The sequence below is a fragment of the Bidens hawaiensis genome, unplaced genomic scaffold (genome assembly GCF_021521415.1).
Source record: "Bidens hawaiensis isolate Kalapana, Puna unplaced genomic scaffold, B.hawaiensis_p1.1 tig00019316_1, whole genome shotgun sequence".
NCBI lineage: Eukaryota > Viridiplantae > Streptophyta > Magnoliopsida > Asterales > Asteraceae > Bidens > Bidens hawaiensis.
The window spans coordinates 44559-66817 of record NW_027492926.1 but is presented as its reverse complement, the minus strand read 5'-3'; the positions used below and the strand labels follow the sequence as shown (position 1 = coordinate 66817).

The following is a 22259-nucleotide window of genomic DNA, read 5'->3' as shown; positions in this document are numbered from 1 at the left end:
AATAACAAGTGCACAAACGAAATCTAAAAGCTACAACCAAAGCAAACCGAAACAAATGAACCGTGATAAACGAACCGCAAGTAAAGTAACAGTAATATGATACTAAGCAAATTGTACAAAGGAATGGAAGTTGAATATGAACCCACCTGTTAAAGAAGTGTAATCTTTAAGGAAGTTAGGTGTAGACCCGACACGAACCCGAACTCGCTTAAGGAAACGTTGACTTATAAACGCATTACGAATGTAAACTTATGATAATAAAACAAGTATAATAATAAATATATGTATATATAATAATAATAAATATCATTAAGGATGTAAACTAATGAAGGCGGTTCGTTAATAAAACAAAGTTAGGTACATTGAGCTAATAACAATCGGTTAAAGAAGAATACATGTCGGTTCGGTTAGCTTAAGAGTTAACTCCGTTAACTCAAGAAAATAAATAGCAAACAAATATAGAGATTAATGTGTGTAAGTTATTAAAAGTTAGTCGAGCACAGTGGAAGGGACGCATTACGGTTAACTCCGAAAGGAATCGTCTGCAGGTGAGTTCTAGCCCCTTTTATGTGTTATGTTTTCGGGGCTGTGTGCATACTACGATGTGTTTAGATTTATACACTTAACTTAAATGGTAAGTGTATATTAGATACATGTTTGTGTATGAATGTGAACGTTATGGATTGATTTATTAGTATGCACGTAATGTTATATTAGTTATGATTGAAGGAATTAGAAGGAAATGAAATGAAGCTAGAATGGTATGGTATTTTAGAGGGCACCCGGCCCTAATAATAACCGAGGTATGTAGGGCACTGGACCCTTATAATATCCAAGGTAAGTAGGGACTGGACTCTGAGGAGATCCAAGGTATGAAGGACACCGGATCCTTATAAATTCCGAGGTATGTAGGGCACTGGACCCTTATAATATACAAGGTAAGTGAGGACCGGATCTTTAGAGTATCCGAGGTATGTTACAGATGGTATCAGATCCAGGGCCGGACCGGTGGTGCCAGGTCCCGCGAGGACGCTGGACCCCTAAGGGGGGTGGATTGTCACATCCCACATCAGTTGGGGAGGAGAACTAAGCCTTCTTTATAAGAAGGTGGATACCTTCCCCATCATAACGCGTTTTGGACGCTTAATGGTAGTGGATGAGAGGAGAACTCCATAGTTAAGCTTGCTCATGTGGGAGTTGTATCAGGATGGGTGACCTCCTGGGAAGTCTCCACCTGGGCAACCAAAAGCAAATCTGTAAGGCGATGGTGATACGTCCCGGCCAAAGCGAACAATATTATGGTGCGGTGGTAGCTGGGCTGTTACACCAAGGTATGTGTTCGGACCACAAGATAAAGTAGGTTGAAATATAGCTTCTTAATAGTTCATTGATAAATTATAGTGCGGGTGCGAGAATAATGAACTACCTATAAGAATATGAAGTTTAGCCGCTTCAAGAAGCTTTGGACTTGAGCTTTGATATATTCTTTGAAGGATTGGGACAAAGGCTAGTAAAATATAGTGTCAAGTGGAATTTGGATTTGAAACGCATGTGTATTTACCTACAAGTATTAAAAATGAATAACTTGGGTTCAATCCATAGTGACACCCAAGATATTCTAACATTTGTAACGTGTAAATACTAAGATGAAAATTCAATCCATAGGACATTTTGATTTATGCATATTGTTTGTGTTTATGTGAAGATGGTTAAGTTAATTATGGATATCACTAAAATGGGGGAGGATTGTTGGTTATTTTAGTGTTATTGGATTAACTTGTCGATCAAGTAAATAACGTTGGAGATTAAACGAGTTAGGTAACGCGGGAGTGCGGGCTCGTTTAACAATAATGTTATTTAGGCTTTGTTACTTGGTTCAAGTAATTATCTACTTGGTCTTCATTATAATGATAAATGGACCTCTAATTGAATATTTGGGCTTATGTGGGATAAGGGAAAATACTTAATTAATTAAATAAATATAACAAAAACAAAATAAATATCGTAATGAACCTTATTCAACTAAAATTTTTAATATCTAAAAATAGATTTTAACAACTTGTCAAGGTATTATATTTAAATTAAATTTTATGTTTTCAATAAATATTTATATATGTCGGTATTTTTATTAATTTCTGTTGTTACTACACATAAAGTGTTGAGATGCCAACAGCAGCTGTCATGCTACCGCCAACCTTATCATCAAGACTATCCTCACTTTAGTTAAATTATATAACCAACATTAACGCCTCATGTTTGTTTAATTATATTATATTAGTTATTATATATTTATTAGGTGTAGCTATCTATAAAGCAATATTTTCATTAGTCGATTAAGCCGTCTTATCGGTATGTAAATTGTACTGGTTTTAATAACCGGATAACGTAATAATTAATAAATAAAAGCAAATATATAACGATGGGTCGTGCTGATTTTAGTAATTGGATATATAATGTAATAAAATTATATATAATTAATTTTAAACAGAATATTAGTTTATGTATGAAATTACTATATATATAGTTTGATCTAAATTTCTGATGTTAATAAAATATGAAATTACTATGCATTAATAATTATAATTATATAAATGTCAACTAAACACCCTTTATTAAAAAAAGATAAAATATTGTATTTTAATACATGGATGGAGTTGGATGGAAATGGGAAAGGCATGCAGTTAGCCAACTCATCTTGATTTTACAATCATTTATTGATACCGACTGCTTCACCACTCACTCACTCACTCCATGTGTGTGTTAAGAATGACACAAACCATGTGTTTATTTCCTTTTTATTATTAATTCTACTCTCAAATAACAATCAATACCTACCTCTAATGGTACATTTTACACTTGCAAACACGTTAATACTACATCTATACTTTTGGGATCAGGATCTTTGATCCTCGGAAATCAAGTATCATTAGCAACAATCAGCGGGACTAAGGATCCTTAACAGTCGACTTCAGTTGTATTCTAATTTATTTTTGCAGGTAAAACACGTGCTTACTGGAATTCCTTTTTTTACGGATGAGATATTTTACAAGGTCTTGCCTTCTCCTCCATGCTCTTAAATGGTCAAGATGAAAGAGTAAACAAACGTGGCCGGATTAATAGGAGTTTAGTTAGCAAACGTTAGAATTTTGTGTATTTAATCATTGAATCATAGCTGATCATAACACAACAGATAGCACGTCTATAACTCTCACCAAGAACACTCTGTAATCACAATCAGCTCTGATTCCATCTCTTGTAATCTTTTTGAGCTTAATACAATCGGTAGTGATAGTTTTCACTACCTGAGGTTTTTATGTCTGCAGGATACTAGTTATCAAAGGCTTTTCCTCGTATAAATCTCGTTGTCTAACCTTTACAATTACTACTTTGATTATTTTGTTCATACAAGCACCAATCCTCACATACGAATTTGGTTATGTGATCCTTAGACCGATTTTTGACCAAAACATATACCAAAAACACAACAAAAGTAATTAACCACAACTTCTGTTACATTGCCGGTAATGCCAAACCCTAGTCATACGGTTCTCATGTCATCTCGTCTCTCCCTTTCTTTGTTTTAAACACACACAATAGTCGTTTAATTTTCAATTAAATGTTTGTTTTATAAAAGACTGAATAATGACAACCTCAACCAGCTCACGTCAAACTATCTTACGCTTGTCACGTGAGAGGTAAATTGAATTTACCGTGCTTTCGATCAAACACATCCTACAACATATAGAGAAATATTTAATAAATTATATTCTTCACTAACAGGATTGAAGATTGAACCTTAAGCTACTCCTCAAAACACTGAATCCGTGTCACGTCTCAAATCCCTCATTTATGAAATCAACTCAACTATTCAAGACATGTGACACATGAAGTTCCTTATATCTTACTCCACTCGAGTAAAAATAAAGGCACAAAAAGATGACCGAAAACAAGAAATGGATTACTTTTCTTATGATGACCAATGCATTTGTAACTCAAGTTTCAAAAACAAAACAAGAGTTAGAAAGGTAGTAGAGTAAGTGGTCACATAATTGTCATATGTATCATAGTTAAAACAAAAGATATAAGTATTTATACGATTATCACAATTCCCTACTTTTGTCATGCATTAAGCACAGGATATACAATAATGCAAAACCAATCTTAAGTATGAATTGTTAAAACCATATAAACGCGCATACATATTCCTTTAAATATGATAAATAACACAATTATATAATTAGCCGCATAATCGCTCTTTTCTCCCTCATATTATACCTACAAAGTGCAACGTACACGTAGTTATACGGCTCTTATGATTTTTTTTACTTAAAATTGGTTTATGCATTAAACATATGAAAAAGGTAAAGTTGTAAAAATACATGATTTATTTATTATTTAATGAAAAAAAGAAATAAAAATGGGAAAAGGAAAATGAAAAAGAAAGATGCCCATGTATTAGTCACACTATCACTCACTTTTCGTCAATTATAGGCAAGGCAACCCATGAAATGCATCATATCAACTGTTTAACACTAACCACTTAAAGTATTTTCACACTCACTACACTAGCAAGCTTCACACTACTTCTATTTAACTCCAACTAACCCATCATTCCGGTTACACTTACGTACACACAATATTATTCCACCTTATCTAACTCCTCACATGATCATCATTATAATTAACATCCATTCATCCATAACAACAACAAGCCACTTTAGTTCTAACAAAACCTAATTTGATATACAATTCAGAAAACATTATAATTAATTAAATAAGAAGAATCGGTTTTGATTGATTAATTATCAATTAATAATAATTATAATAATAATAGCAATAGTAATAACAATTGATGAAGTTAATATTTCACATTAATCTTAGGACCTGTTCAGGCTTTCAGTAATGGCAATCTACAAAAGCCGGAGCAGAAAACACCATACGATGCTGCTGTTGTTGTTGCGAAAAGTGGTCTTCAACGACCTCCGGTGGCGGAAAGTTAAGATCCAACGATAACATATTACTCGGAGACTTTTCGGCAAGGCCGTCTCCAAGAATTTATATGCCTCGGTCGAGCCAAAATAAAAAGGCTCGTTGACCGTAACGAGTAATGAATATAAGAAAAAAAAATTAAGCCTTATGTAAATAGTTTTTTGTTTAGTTTAAACAATTAAATTTTTAAATGAGCTTAATTGATTATAATTTAGGTTGTTTAAAACTTTTTGTATAAAAATAAGCTTAAAAATGTCTCAAATGAGACTAGAACCCATAACCTTTTGGTTAGGTGTTATACCCCTTTGTCACTAGACCAAGCTAGTTATTGTATAATTAGGGTAAAACATTAAATACATATATTTTTTTCATAAAAATATATATATATATATACGTGCATATATATATATATATATATATATATAGGATCAAGATCATGTAAGAACTTTTTGAGAATTGAGAACTATGAGAACCGTTTTGAACAACAAAAAAACCCAAAAATAAAAAAAATCATAAAACAAAAAAAAAAACACAAAAATTAAAAAGTAAAAATACCAAAGTTCTTATTTACCATCCCGGTTTCAAAAAAAAAAAATTCTCGATTCAGCTAAATTATACATATATGTATAATATGTACATATATGTACACACATGTTTTTTTACTATACACATATGTATAATATAAGGTAAATGATAATGTACATATGTGTACATTACATCACTAGAGATTAAATGAAAGTATACATATGTGTATAGGTATAATACGAATTAAAAAGAAAAAAAATCGGTTTTTTTATTATACATATATGTATAATATGTACACACATGTTTTTTCCTATACACATATGTATAATTTAAGGTAAATGATAAAGTACATATATGTATATTACGTAACTAGAGATTAAATGAAAGTATACATATGTGTACAGGTATAATACGAATTAAAAAAAAAATTCCGTCTCTTTTTTTTTAACGAAACCGTAATGAAATATAAGAATTTTGGTTTTTTTTACTTTTTTAAAATTTTCGGTTTTGTTTGTTTTATAATTTTTTTAGAGGGTTTTTTTAGTGGTCTAAAATGGTTCTCAAAGTTCTCAATTTGCCAATGGTTCTCTTAGGATCCTTACCCTATATATATATAATATTCTCTATATTTGTTTCCTGTAACATTCGCTAATTTTTGTTTTTATTCGAATTTGAATTTGCATTCATTAAACAGACCCGATTTGTCGTTTCAATGTATTCATGTTTATCTTGCATCATTAATATTCCAATCTTGATGATTTACGTTTATCGATAGTTCATTTTCTATTCGTTTGTCCAATTCACGAAACTCCGGGATTTAATTTCTTAATTAAACGATCTTCAAACAATACGAGTATAATATAACAAAATATCCAAGTTTATAACTTATTATTACATTTTTATAATATTTCAAAGTGCAAGGTTTAAATTGTAATTTTACTTTAATTTTCTTTCTTAAAACAACTTGATGTTGCAAGGGCCTTAAGTGTAAAATATTTAAAATAATGTATAATATTTATTTTTTACCCAACCCAAACCCACCCCGTCACCCCCTACCTTGAATTCCCGGCGACAGCCGGAATCCGGCGAGAAAATTCCGGCAAACCTCAAAAACGCCTTAAAACATACGTTAAAAATCAATTAAATCTTGTAAAACATTTAGACTATAACGGAGAAACATTAATCATCATTCATTACGCAATATCATGTGACTTTCGATCCCGAACTCGTCGGAATTTTTATAAAATCGCAATAATGATTTTTAAACCTTATACATTTCAATTAATATTGTACCCCTGAAAATTAAGTGCCCCGGTTGCCCACATTGCTCTATGCCCAGGCCGGCCCTGCTTTTTGGTTATATTATCAGCAGTAATTTTTCCTTTTTTTTTCTTTCTTTATAAAATTTTCATAAATGATGAATAACATCTTATGAATTGAATAAAATCTGATTAGGATAAAGTACAATATTATAAAGAAAAAGAAAGGCTTTGTTACGTTTCCACGTCAAAGTAAAATATAGTACTTAGTTTTTTTTCATTTCATTTAATGCCTATTGGTGTCCCAAAAGTACATTTTCGAAGTCCTGGAGAGAAAGATGCATCTTGGCTTGACATATAGTGCGACTTGTCAGATATATTTGGTCATATGGGATTTCCCCGTTTTCTTCCCAATCAATATATCCTTTATTTCGCCCACTAAAGATTCATTTCAGTGTCATCAGTAGTTGTTGAGATTCCGGTTGTTCGGTTACCAGTATGCGGAATCGGCCGGTGCTTTCTCATGTGTCCGCCGAGTGCTTGACCGGATAAAAACTCCGATCCGCATATCGAACATTCATGAACCTTTCCTCCTCCTTTGGTGGTGTTGTTGTGGTTGATCATCATATTTGTACCGTTTTGGACGTTATTAGTATTATTGATAATACTTGCCTTGTTTTCTTCGTCAACTTCAACGTCGTTATCTTCTTCAACATACTCCATCAATGGCGGTTGAGGTTGGGTAATAATAATATTATTAGTATTATTATTATAGTTAACCGAACTGGATATCTTCTCCTCCACGTTAACCTTAGGCTTCTTGTGACTGGCTCGGTGTCCGCCTAACGCTTGAAACGATGGAAATGTACGGTTACACGTTTTGCACTCTGAAGAGGTAGGTCCCAGCAGAGCCCAGTTGGACCCGCAAGACTCACCTTGAAGAGGGACGTTTGCGCAAGGACCAACTGGTTCTGCAGGACCCACCATGCTCAGAGATGAAGACCTTACGCGCAGTACGCCAGCTGTTCCCGCAGGGAAAGCCTCCCAATGGTGAAGTATCCCGCCTGTCCCCGCAGCTGCGGATACAAGCCATCAGGGAAGGCTACCCGCACTAATAGCAAGGCTACACGCACAAGGCACTAAATAATTCAGTCACCTGAAGGAATGAGCAAGGCGGGAATACTCCCGCCCAAATGAGCCAGTCGGTATGCTTCTGGAAGATCTTTTGTACTATACCTGCCAAGGTATGGACAAAATAGACAAGATCTGACCAAAGCAGTCCATGAACCAATCACAGGGTGACAGCTCACCGACAACAGTACGAGGAGGAGCATGCTCTAGTACTGTTTGTCACTATTAGCTGCTGCCTACTCACCAACCCTTGTCGTGGCACGCACATAACCTGCAGTTGGTGGAAAGAGAACAGTACACAGCCGGCCTTGTCACTATCAGCCGCTGCCTACCCACCAACCAGCATGGCACGTGCGTAGCCCATAGTTGGTAAAACAGGAACATTATACAGCTGGCTGTACCTGCTTGGAAACCTACCTTCGGCTATAAATACTCCAACTCCTTGGAACGGTAGGATCATCTGGTATTTTACCTTCACTAGCTATTTCTCTCAATATACACTTATATTCAGAACAATCTAGTCTGATTCTCACGCCGGAGGGTGTTCACAAGGAGGAACCCCCCCCTTCTCAGTGACGAGCTCACGGTGTTTGTTTTGCTGGTCATCTGAAGAACATCCTTCTTTGCCCGACCTAACCCTCGTGGGAAACATCTATTTAACCCCCAGATTATCCGTAATCTGCCCGGGGGTCGATTAGTGTTTCTTCATTGGCGCCATCCGTGCATAAAAGCTAGAACTAATTCTCAGTTTTTTCAAAATTTCTGAAGAAATGGTTAACGTTACTCCGGTCCCAAGGCCAGTAAGTGACCAAGAAACCCCGGTAACCACAACCCCAGCTACTGGGGGGAACACCGGCGGTTATAAAAATTTTACGAACACTACCCCGGTTACCCAAGCCGGGGCAAGTGCAGTAAACAATATTTCACTGGGGTTCAAAGATGCCCAGTTGGAGAAACAGGCGAGGCTCCCTCGCCAAACACTCGGTCAAGTTAAGGCGTGGGCCGAAGCACGTCAGAAAGAGTTCCAAGCTGAGTTGGATGAACGTTTGCGTTCACTCCAACAGGCTGACGAATTCGGAAGTACTCGACAACAGCTCAACATGAACAGTGAGTGCGAGTACTCGGACGATGATCGGGAGGAATCCGACACCGACGCAAACCCTCGCCACAGGGCGAAAGGGAAGCGTAAGGAAACGGACTTCCAACCAAGAAGGAATTTTGGAGAAACCTTCAAACCAAGGAACGCGGGAGGAAACCCACGTGACTTCTCCAAAACCTTTAGACCAACTGCCGCAAATGCGGGAACCTCCAAGTTTGCAAGGGACATTGCGGAAGCAATCGCCCCAAGAAGTGCCAAACAGATGTCCAACATCGGCACCTATGATGGTATATCCGACCCAGACGATCATTTGAACAGATTCATAGCAGGGGCAACCGTCAGCAACTGGACGGAACCCACGTGGTGTTATATGTTCCAGATGACGTTGGTTGGAGCAGCCAGAGCGTGGTTCGATCGTTTACCGGTCCACCACATCTATGATTGGGCGGACTTTCAGCACAAGTTCAGCCAACACTTCAGTCAACAGAGGAAATATACTGAAGAACAGTGGACGATCCTCAACTGCGCCAGAGAGGAGGATGAATCTTTACTAGACTTTATCACTCGCTTCAACTCTAAAAAGCTGAGTCTGGGCGACATAAGTGAAGATCTTGTTCGCGCCACTTTCATCCAGGGTGCCGAATACCCAGAGCTTATCCGCACGTTGACGGGTAAGGACGGCATGCCATCCACATGAGATGCCATCATGACGGCGGCCAAGCGCTTTGCCGAGACGGAGAAGCAACTGGGTAGGGACCTTCCCCAGAGTACACATCTCTAGACGCAGAGGACCAGAGAAAACAATGTTCGGATCGCCCGATAGAACAAAAAGAGGAAGCTAGGTATTTGGCAGTCAAGGGTAAACTTTGACACCTCATCCAGCTCTCGCCCTCTTGTTGGCGGAAGGGATAACACGCACCCTTCAAGCCGAAAACACCGGTGGACGCCACTCACAAAAAGCGTCACGGAGATATTTGCCACCGAAAAACTCCCATGGCCAAAAGCTCCAATGATCCGGCAACGCCCTAGTGCGGATCAGAGCAAATTCTGTGACTTCCACGGGACAAAGGGTCACAGTACAGAGGAGTGCACATCCTTGAAGGATATAGTTGAAACATTCGTCAAGGATGGAAGACTTGCACACCTTGTGGCATCAATCAAGAATGGAGGGAGGAATGAGAAACGGTACAAAGGCAATGGACGAAAGCCCGTTGACATCAGCATCCACATGGTTCATACTAACATCACAGGAAGAAAAAGAAGAACGACAGAACCATGCGCGTGGAAGGAAGCTGAGGTGCGCTTCCCGCGAGTGCCAGGAGGACCCAGCAAAGAAGGCCCTATCGTCATCAAAAGCCAGCTGGGGCACTACATCACTTCACGCACTCTTGCTGACAACGGCGCCTCGTCAACGGTGATGTACAGGCAGTTCTTCGACAAGCTAGATTATGAAGACAAGGAACGCCTGGAAACGGTCTACGCCTCGATGGAAGGGTTCGACGGCAGCACAAACACCCCTTGGGTATCCTATCTTTCCCCGTCACTCTCTCGGACGGGAAACACTCCTGCACAGAAGATGTGGACTTTGTCGTAATGAGGAAGCCACACCACACATACGACATTCTCTTCGGGAGATACAGGATGGCAAGATTCAACGTCGTGGTATCTTCAGTCCACGGCATGATGGGATGGCCAACAGCTGAGGGTGTAGCGATGATCACCGGCATTCCCCAGGTATGCATCGCATCTGTCTCATCTAAACCCAAACCAAAGATGGCTAAGCCAACCATCACCGAACCGGAAGAATGGGCCTTCAATGACAAATACCCTGACCAGGCCGTTACCATTGGTCCAACAGTAATTGATCCCACGCGCACCTTACTCAAGCGCTTACTACTGAAAAACGCTGACATCTTCGCATGGACACCAGCTGACATGACTGGTGTACCTCGAAGTAAGGCAGAGCATAAGCTGAAGTGTGACCCGGCTTTTACGCCAGTCATACAAAAGCGCAGAGTAATGGGGGCGGAACAAGCTAACGCGTGTAGAACCCAAGTCAAGGAACTCCTTGATGCGGGCATCGTACGCGTTAGCAGATATCAAACATGGGTTGCAAATCCCGTTATGGTACCGAAGAATAACAAACAATGGCGCATGTGCATAGATTTCAAAGACTTAAACAAAGCATGCCCCAAAGATTGTTATCCGTTACCCGAAATTGATCTTAAGGTAGATTCGTTAGCACCGTTTCGCCTTAAATGCTTCCTGGATGCGTATAAGGGGTATCATCAAATCCACATGGCTGTAGATGATCAGGACAAAACCGCATTTCGGACGCCTGATGGCACATTTTGTTATCAAATGATGCCATTCGGACTTAAGAATGCCGGGTCCACATATCAACGCCTGATGGACAAAGAGTTCATTGCCCAAATTGGGAGGAACTTGGAAGTCTACATGGATGACTTGGTCATCAAAAGCCCTGACGCAGAAGCGATGTTGAAAGACATCGAAGAAACTTTCAACACGCTCAGGAAGATAAACATGAAGCTCAACCCGAGCAAGTGTTCCTTTGGGATGGAAGAAGGGAAGTTCTTAGGGGTCATCGTCACTAAAGATGGCTTTAGAGCGAACCCTGAAAAGGTCGAAGCCATTATCAAAATGGAATCACCTACTACCATTAAGCAAGCTCAGACACTGAATGGACGACTAGTTGCACTTAACCGCTTTTTGGAAAACCATGCGGATAAGTCGTTTCCTTTCGTGTCAACATTGAGGAACCGTTTAAAGAAAACGCACTTCCGCTGGACACCAGAAGCGGAAGCAGCTTTTCAGGAGATTCGGTCACGCTTGATTGAACTCCCAACGCTCACAGCACCAGAAGCGGGGGAGGAATTAATCCTATACCTTTCCGCCACAGATAGAGCAACCGGAGCAGTCCTGCTAGCAGAGCGGAAAGGCATCCAGAAGCCAATCTACTATGTTAGCCGTGTCCTAACAGACGTAGAAACCCGGTACTCCACCCTGGAAAAATTAGTCTTAGCACTTGTACAAGCTTCACGCAGACTGAGACGATATTTCCAGGGTCACCCAATCACCATTCTCACCAACTTCAAACTCGCAAACGTTCTAGGCAAACCTGAATTATCGGGACGTCTAGCCAAATGGGCAATTGAGTTGGGGGAATATGCGATAAAGTACAAGCCAAGACCAGCTATGAAAGGCCAGGTCCTGGCCGACTTTATTGCAGAAGTCCCCGCTTCGCGGGAGAAAGAGTGCCAGAAGGAGGCTCAACCCTCCCCAGCACAGGACATCAATGATGTCTGGCGACTCTACACTGATGGAGCAGCCAGCAACGAGGGTTCAGGCGCAAGGTTGAAATTAACCAACCCAGCAGGCCAAGAATACACTTACGCTATTCGACTGGCCTTTCCAAGTACGAATAACGAAGCCGAGTACGAAGCATTCTTGGCAGGGCTGAGAATTGCGCGTAAAATGGGAATGAAAAACTTGGAAGCCCACGTAGATTCCATGTTAGTAGCCATTCAGATAAACGGAACGTACACGGCCGTGAACGACACAATGGCCCTGTACCTCGCACAAGCAAAAACCCTTATGCGCGATTTAAATGGTTGTTAAGTCATACACGTCAAGCGTAGCGAAAACAAATCTGCGGATGCGTTAAGCAAGCTTGCATCATTAGCCTTCACCCATTTGGGAAAGGACATCCGCATTGAACTCCTTGAAGCACCATCAGTCCCGCACAAGGAAATTTGTGCCATCCAAACCGGTACAGAAACGTGGATGACACCAATAATAAATTACCTTGCAGCGGGTATACTACCAGAGTCAAAAACACAGGCAAGAAAAATACGTTGTAAAGCATTAAACTATCAGCTCATTGATGACATCCTTTACAGACGTAACTTTCTTGGCCCACTCTTAAGATGCGTGGACAACCAAGATGCTGACTACCTCCTAAGGGAAGTACACGAAGGCATCTGTGGAGTACACGTAGGTCCACGCGCTGTTGTAGCTAAGCTAAACAACGCGGGATACTTTTGGCCGGGGATGCATATGGATGCGCTGGCATACATCAGAAAGTGTAGGTCTTGCCAGCTCTACGCACCCAACACGCATCGCCCGAAGAATGAACTTGTTCCAGTCACCTCTTCATGGCCATTTCAGAAGTGGGCCATCGATGTGACAGGCCCATTTCCTACAGCATCAGGAAACGTCCAGTTCCTAGTGGTAGCCATCGACTACTTCACCAAGTGGATAGAAGCAAAACCCTTAGCCCAAACAACCGCAAAACATATTAAAAAATTTATTTGGGAATTTATTATTTGTCGTTTTGGACTTCCACAGACTTTGGTGAGTGATAACGGCACCAACTTTGCTGACAGGAAGCTACAAAAGTGGTTAGAAGAACTTCAAATCACCCACACCTTTACCTCAGTGGCACACCCGCAAGGTAACGGTGAGGTGGAAAGAGCAAATAAAAACATCGTCGAAGGCATAAAGAAAAGACTCCTGGAACACAGATCCGGCTGGGTAGACGAAGTTCCACACGTCCTTTGGGCAAACAGAACGCTGAAAAAGGCCAGTACGGGAGAAACCCCTTTCAGCCTCACTTATGGCACTGAAGCCATGGTCACAGTCGAAATTGGTTTACCCTCACCAAGGGTCTTGATTCAGCCAGAAGACAATGATGCGGAAAGACGGTTAGACCTTATGCTAACCGAGGAACGCAGAGACTTAGCCGCAGCGCGTGAAGAAAACTACAAGCGACAAATGCAAAAGTACTACAACAAGCGGGTAAAACTCTGCAACTTCAATGTAGGAGACTACATATTGCGTAACAACGAGGCTTCAAACCAAGAGCGCCTAGGAAAACTGGCACCGGTCTGGGAAGGACCATACATTATCAAAGAAGTTTTGGGAAAAGGCGCATTTCGGCTCGAAAGGCTCGATGGCACTCCTATCCCTAGAACATGGAACGGAGCTCAATTACGCAAATGTTACATGTAGATCAATTCCAAACTTGTAAAGAAAAGGCCTAGAGCCACTTCTAATGGAAATGATTCTCCTTTCACATTGTGTTGATAGCCTTACCTTTATACTTATGAACTTCCCACGCTGATATGCCGGTATTCACCGCATAAATATGGGAAGAAGTCGTTGCGTGTGGAAGGCGGAAAAATCCGCATAAACACATAAAACGGTAAAAATTTCTAAGGAAAACCTTCACGCAGGTCAGCTATAGGTAAAGTTTAGTCATCCCAATAAATGAAAGTGACGGTCCTACCCGCACAATCATGATAAAGGAAACTGAACATTGACCTATTGGCAACCGCGCGTCGAAAGGTTAACTTATTCAAAACACTTAGAAAATTTCAAAGGAAAAGATGAGGAAAACTTCCACGCAGGTCAGATATAGGTAAAGTTTGGTCATCCTACTAAGTGCAAGTTACGGTCTTATCCACACAATCACGAAAGAGGAAGCAAAACTTTAACTTATTACCTGCCACGTTGAAAATTTAACTTATCTAAGTACTAAAGAAATTGCTAAGTTAAATCAAAATATGCGTGAAATGAACAAGGCAAGGCATTAGCAAATAATCTTTATTCCATCAAAATTCAAATATTACAAAGATTGCTGGGTACATACCCGCATACAAAAGAAGCTATACAAAAATAAAAATCTACTCTAATGGTGGAAAGGGATCTAAAGGATCAAGCTTCAGGACCACTTCCACTTGGACCCGCACCATCAGTAGAGTGTGGCGGTTCAAGGAAAGCTTTAAGGATAGCTAGCCCATTATCAGCAGCAGCAATCTCGTTGAACTTCTCCACCACCGGATGCGGGAAGGCAGCATACTGATTCACTGCTTGGTCATACGCAGCTTCAGTATCCACATTGTAAAGAGGGAAGTTGGAAGGCGGGATGCCTTGTTCAACAAACCCTAGACCAAGCAGGAAGCCAGCCTTTTCCCCATACTCATGAGAAGCGTTGAGGGCTGCGCTCATCGCATCGTCATATGATGTGTTCGTGAACACCCGATGCACAACCTACAAAACAGAACTTTGTCAAACTCAAGAATAAGGAAAAGCGTAAAGTTAGAAGTTAGGAAGCTGCGCATACCTGCGACAACGCTTCTCGAAGAAGCCGTTCCTTGGTAACCAGAGCCTCCTGGAGGGCAGCTTGAGCTTCATTACGGGCGCGTTCGGCTTCGTTCTTTGTGAGGTTTGCAAGCAACACATCTTTGGCTGCAGCCTCTTCGACGCCCTTTAGCTTACGCTCAGTGTGGTCAAGCACCCCCCTCTGGTCCAAGATCTCCTGGAGCTTCTTGGCATCTTCCATGGCCAAGGCATCATGAGCCTGCTGGAGCCTCTCTAATTTGGCTTTAAGTTCCTCATTTTCGATGCGTAGAGGCTCAGCAGCAGCTTCAGCCTTGGTGGCCCTCTCGATTGCGTTCCGTGCAGTTTCCTTGGCCAGCCGAAGCTGTTCGTTAACAGCTTGGGCAGCCTTGGAACGGGCCTCCAGACGAGCCTGAACGTCAACCTCAAGGGCCTTGAAGGCCTTCTCCTTTTCCGCAGCAACGACGGCAAGCTTCGCATTCTCCTCCCGGATGGCCCGCGCCTGAGCCACTTCAAGGCTACGCGCCGTCTTCAACTTGTCGTTTTCACGACAAAGTAGCTCGACGCGCGGCTGCATCCGGGCGAGAAGGATTCGGAGCTCGTTGGACAGCCTATCTTCCTGGTAGCTGGCCATGGCCTCCCCCAGCGCACCACTTGGGGCGGCGTGACGCGCTCATTCGACGCATTCCTCAGCAGTCCGGAGGGTCGTTCCCCGGCAGATCTTCCACCGAGGAGCGTACACCTCGTTGGAATCACGAACTGCAATAAAACAAAAAACAGTTAAAGAGAGAAACGATGAAAGGGATATAGGCCAAAATAACCCTACGCACCTGTAGGGTCGACAACAGGCCGATAGCCACCAAACCCATCACCTGAACCTAAGGGATAACCATCCAAAAGGTCAAGGAGACGGGAAGAAGGCAAGGATTGGCTAGACGCCCCAACCCCAAACGTACCTGAAGGACTGGCCGTAGTCGCAGGCGCCGGAGGAGACGCGGTGGAGGCTGCCGCGGTGGAAACCAACGGAGGTGAACTCACCAGAGGTGAACTCACAACCGTGGCCGCGGCTGCGGAAGAACCCGCAAGAGAAATCACCGCCGGCTCGGTGACGGATTCGGTGAAAATGGCACTGACAGCCGGCGGAGATAAGGTTACAGCTGGAACAGTTGGCTCAACGGGATGAGCAACTGAACCAGTACTGCAAGCAGGCGTAGCCGCCTGGGTCATCGCCTTGGGTAGGTTGACCAAACCTACCTTCATGGGTCTAGAGCTGCTCCCTCCCGCTCCACTTTGGAATGCCGTAGCATCCACGCCTACACGAAGACGAGATATATAAGTATAATAGCGGAAAGATAAGAAAAAGTTATGAACACTTACGGGTCTTTTTGAGCCTGAAGGTGCGAACAGGCGGGGATGAACCCGATGGAGCTGGCCTCTTCGTACCGGTTACCGTCGTCGTCCTAGGCTGCTCGGAGGTGATAGCCGTTTCAACCTCCGGAGCAGTGGTCTCAACACCACCTGGGTTCCCTGCCGCCTCTTCACTCTCGGTCTCTGACTCGGACCGATTCACCGGATCGGCAGTGGAGGCAACCTTCGCCTTCCCCTTCCCGCCGGCAGCCTTCTTCTTCCCGCCAAGAAAGGACCATCTGCGGATTCCTCATCAGAAGATGACAAAATTAGAGGAATTCTCGCAGAGGTTTCAGCATTGACAGGGTGAGGGTTAAAAAGTTCTTTACCTGGCCGCCTGGCGCTCAGGATCTCGTGGCCTGGCGGGTAGACCTCCACGAACCGATCCGCCGTTTGCTCAAGGATGGGCAACTCGTCCTCGTCAAGAGCGCGAGTACCCATCCGAGCAGGACCACCAGCCTCCCGCGGCTGCAGGAGAGACTGCAAGTCGTTTCCCTCTGAAAATAAAGAGATGGTTAGAACAAAAACCCTAACCTAGCAAATAAAATAAAGCATACCGTAAGGGACAGAGTTCAAACCGTATTCGAGGACGATCGGCACTTGCGGAGTCTCAGAGCCGGCATCCTTCCATACCCGGCTCATCCCGAGCATCACCATCCCGGACTCCGCAAACTGGTAAACCGGAGTCTGGATCCGGGAAATCTTGGAGAACCATTCCGCCTCCTGGTAGTTGGAGGCGTGAAGGTTGGGGAGTGCTCTCCCGTTCTTGAATGTCATCGCAATAGGGACGACACGGGCAGAGATGTAGAAGAACTCCCGCTTCCAAGACCGAAGACTGCGCTCGGTGGCGCAAATCTTCAGACCCTTGATCCGGTTGACCAGGGTGTACCACCCTTGGATGCACCTCCAGGAGTAGAAGGTCATCAGGCGGTCGACATGGGGCTTTACACCCATAATGAGGCACACCTACTCGAAATGGCGGATCTTCGCGATCGCCATTGGGTGTACCTCCGTCAAGTGTACACCGTGTCTCTCCAGAACACGGTACACAAACTTCGTCAATGGGAACCTCAGATTCCCATACACGAAGAATGCAGCGTACACCCCTATCTTGCCCTTGGGGGCATCGTACACCGTCTGATGAGGCTCCGGAAACTCAGGCTTGAAAGGCTCGAGCATGAACTTCCGGACGATGTACTGGTAGAGGTCAATAGGAAGAGCGCACTGGCCCTCGCCGGCAGTGCTCTTGTCGTCCTTTTCGGACGTCGACGTCGGGTTCTCGACGAACAACTCAGCCTCCTCGGCAGTGGCCTCAAAATCACGGGTAGAAGACATGTTTTGGATGTACAGAACAACGATTTCAGAAGAATGCTCGACGGAATAGTGAGTATTCGCCGGAAATCGTTTTAAGAAGATGAAGAGAGAAGTGAAAGTGTGGACTAAGGTGCACCCTCTCGCCCTTTATATACTCATCGCAATTAATGCGATGAATTTAATGCGGAAGAGAGAGAAATCGCAGGTGCAATGAAACTATGACACGTGGCAAAGAGCAAGCTGGCAACAGCTGTTGAAAGGACGCGTGCCATTAATTTCGCGGCCACGCGCCCGAAAAATCGCGCCCACGCGCCTGAAAAAGCGCCTGGAATGACCATATACTGTCACGTCGCCATAACTTCCTGCACGTCCTGACACTGTCAGAAGAAACCGTCGGACGACGTTTCAACAGTTTGGACTGTTCTTATCCTTTCACCAACTCTTCGAATTTCAAAAAGATTCAAAAATAAGCGGGAAAATACCCCTTACCTTGGCAACTAAGTAACTATAAGACAGGTGCGAGTACAGTATCAAGGCAAAACCCTTCACATACTTAGCACCCGCAGGGAATTGAAGCCAGGAATACCTTGGAAGTAAAGTAACTATAAGACAAGTGCGGGTACAGTGTCAAGGCGAAACCCTTCACATACCTAGCACTCCGCAGGGAATTGAAACCAAGAAGGATCTTCTGGGCCATGCTTGCGGAAACGGGAATAACATCCCCGCATAGTGGGAACGTCGAGAACTAGATTGTTTGAAGCTCCAAGATGGAATTGGTTGTTTTAACATAATTGATCACTATGTTCAAAACTACTAAAACCTCATGGAGAATCTACACAAGTGGAACTCAACGCTCCTGACTTGCGAGGTTACACACCTACCCGCATCATACCCAAAGATCAAGCAGAAAAGTCGGGAATTTCTGCGTGACATTAGGGAAACCGCGGGAAGAATCCCCACGGACAACCTTAAAACCAAATACTTTTCAAAACCCCTTGATTAAGTCCAAAGTTCACCTCACTTATTAACAATTCATGAGAAGAACATTGGAGTGGGGGGACTTGAAGAGGTAGGTCCCAGTAGAGCCCAGTTGGACCCGCAAGACTCACCTTGAAGAGGGACGTTTGCGCAAGGACCAACTGGTTCCGCAGGACCCACCATGCTCAGAGATGAAGACCTTACGCGCAGTACGCCAGCTGTTCCCGCAGGGAAAGCCTCCCAATGGTGAAGTATCCCGCCTGTCCCCGCAGCTGCGGATACAAGCCATCAGGGAAGGCTACCCGCACTAATAGCAAGGCTACACGCACAAGGCACTAAATAATTCAGTCACCTGAAGGAATGAGCAAGGCGGGAATACTCCCGCCCAAATGAGCCAGTCCGTATGCTTCTGGAAGATCTTTTGTACTATACCTGCCAAGGTATGGACAAAATAGATAAGATCTGACCAAAGCAGCCCATGAACCAATCACAGGGTGACAGCTCACCGACAACAGTGCGAGGAGGAGCATGCTCTAGTACTGTTTGTCACTATTAGCCGCTGCCTACTCACCAACCCTTGTCGTGGCACGCACATAACCTGCAATTGGTGGAAAGGGAACAGTACACAGCCGGCCTTGTCACTATCAGCCGCTGCCTACCCACCAACCAGCATGGCACGTGCGTAGCCCATAGTTGGTAAAACAGGAACATTATACAGCTGGCTGTACCTGCTTGGAAACCTACCTTCGGCTATAAATACTCCAACTCCTTGGAACGGTAGGATCATCTGGTATTTTACCTTCACTAGCTATTTCTCTCAATATACACTTATATTCAGAGCAATCTAGTCTGATTCTCACGCCGGAGGGTGGTCACAAGGAGGAACCCCCCCTTCTCAGTGACAAGCTCACGGTGTTTGTTTTGCAGGTTATCTGAAGAACATCCTTCTTTGTCGGACCTAACCCTCGTGGGAAACATCTATTTAACCCCTAGATTATCCGTAATCTGCCCGGGGTCGATTAGTGTTTCTTCACACTCGTAAGCGTATAAGCCGGATTTAACGCCGTTAATCTGTATCAACCTCCAGCAGCTTAGCTTCTCCGTTTTCTAACCGGAATATTTCTCTTCCGTCACCGGAGACACACTCCGCGCTAACATAATCAAACAATTGGCTATATCTTCATCTTCTTTCGTTGACACCAGTTTCGGTTCATCAAAACCATCAATGAAACAGTCACCGCCATCACCGTTGCCAAGAGGCGAACTCGGCCTGTGGCGCTTGGTACGCTTGCCTTTGATGATTTGATGACCTATATCTCGGCTCATGCCTTCAGTGAATTCAGCCATGAATTCTTGTGTGTGTGTAAAGTGGGTGGGAGAGAGAGAGTGGTGGGTTGGAGGAAAGAGTGAGGGGAGTTGGTTTAATATATACATAGTGAAAGGGTGAAAAGTGAAAAAGTAGTGGATAGGAAGAGAAGGGGGTAAAGTGTGATTATTTCTTCAAGTAGTTTGTTGCCAACCATCTTTTTTGCGTTTCCCTTTTTAAATAACTGCTTTTTAACAATTTTTATACGCGTGGATTTCACCCGCTTTTTAATGTTCTTCGCGTGCTATTCATCCAATCTCCAACCTCTTTTTTACTTTTTTTAAATATATTTTGTTACAAGTTACCATCATCAAAAATAAATAATTTTGTTACAAGTTACAATCTCATTTGAGTTTAAACAACTTGAACAACTTCAGTCTAGTTGAGTTCATTTAATAAAGAAGTTACAACTCAATTTTAATATATCAAATTGAACATGTTTGGGAATATACATAAGCTTATTATTTTTATAAATTTTATATGCTTTAATAATTTATATATATTTATTGAATATTTACAAAGCATTTCCATGGTTTTTTTTTGAAAGGCAAACGAAATCAATTAGAAAAATTAGAAAGTACAACAGAGCTAGTCAAGCAAGCTGCTCGAATCGGAGCAAGATTGCATTTTCAGCTTTTTATATACTCAAATACAACTTAAACTTCACTAAATAAACAAAAAATAATGAAATTGGATGAGAGATGTCTTTTTAGGTTTTTGAAAGTTTTTGTTCAAACTCCGAGTACAAAGTTGATTCAAGAGGACTTTCTTAAGGATTTTTATCCTTAACTGTGAATAAACATTATCTTTAAAACCTACATGACTGGTGATGTTATTATATAATCAAAACTCTCTTATAGTGTTTGGCAATTGGCTTGATTAGCCTTTTCTAAATAAACTCATACTAAAAGGTTTATTGAACGTGAGAGGTTAGGCATTTATTGTTAAAAATAAGTTTTCTAAAACATTTAAGAAAGCTAATTAAAGTAGATTATGAGAAAACTAAATTATTGAAACTCTCTTTCTTGTTATGAACTTATGATAATTACTTATACTTTTGTTTATGTACTTTTATATTTTCGTTTGCATATTACAACTATTTGATCAAGGACAAGGATAGTTATTTTATTTTTAAGTTTTGTGGGTTTTAAATAAACGTAGTTGTATAAATTGAAACACACCATGTACCATATAATTAAGAATTAAAAATGTTAGACATAGACACTAGTGTAGAAATGAGAATAAAAAAAGTTTGAACAACCGTATTAATAAATTGAGCTTTTTCTGTAAGTGTTTTATAAAAAAAAAACACGATATTTTAAAGATTATATGTATGTTAGGGACATATAAAGAAGTGTCCAAGGTATTTGATTCACATCATCTAACAAAATAAGCATATCTCATTTTTTACTAAAGAACCCAAAAGTTTGCTAAGTTGATAGAGGTATTTTTGAAGATGTTGGAGATGAACCTGATTTCTCTTGGGGATGTTTTTTTGGAGATCCAACCAATTACACAAACAGTCACTTATTCATATTTTGAAGATTCAGCCTTTTGAAATCAGTTTCGTTTAGAGATGCCCTTTGTCAATTTGCTATGGGCACTTTTGAAGATACCGGAGATGAAACCGACGAGAAACACGAAGGGTGCCCCTAATACCCTAACACAATAGCACTCTAATATCATGGCATAAGTAACCGAGTTCTCTCAAAATCTTTCTCTCATCATCAACTTAACCAATCTTGATCGTTGTTGACACTTTCTTTGTTCCCGTTTGTCTATAAATCAACACTAAATATAGGGATGTTATGAAGATTCTTGTATCCTTCTTCTCTAATTTGGTAGCTCTCTTCTCTTTATTTTTATGTTTAGAAACCCTATCATTGGTGCCACTCGAGTTCAAGCCCAAGCGCCATGATCATTCCAATTTCCAAGACAAATACCCAGCGTTGTTCATATTTTGATTGCTTTATAAAGACTATCTTGATTGTTCACAATCGCGATTAAACGACTATACATTCTTTAATTTTTCTTCACAATGTTAATTGTT

General features: G+C 41.9%; 1 protein-coding gene across 1 annotated transcript; it reads right to left on the bottom strand.

Annotated features, from left to right (window-relative positions):
* Positions 1-4896: 4896 nt before the first annotated feature.
* LOC143558044 (zinc finger protein ZAT5-like) lies at positions 4897-20190 on the bottom strand. Its single transcript, XM_077046972.1, has 6 exons — positions 19956-20190; positions 14478-14527; positions 13323-13413; positions 10772-10819; positions 7213-7660; positions 4897-5020 (listed from the first exon to the last, which is right to left on the bottom strand). Exons 1-6 carry the CDS (start codon positions 20188-20190, stop codon positions 4897-4899), a joined length of 996 nt encoding a protein of 331 aa, XP_076903087.1.
* Positions 20191-22259: the final 2069 nt, after the last annotated feature.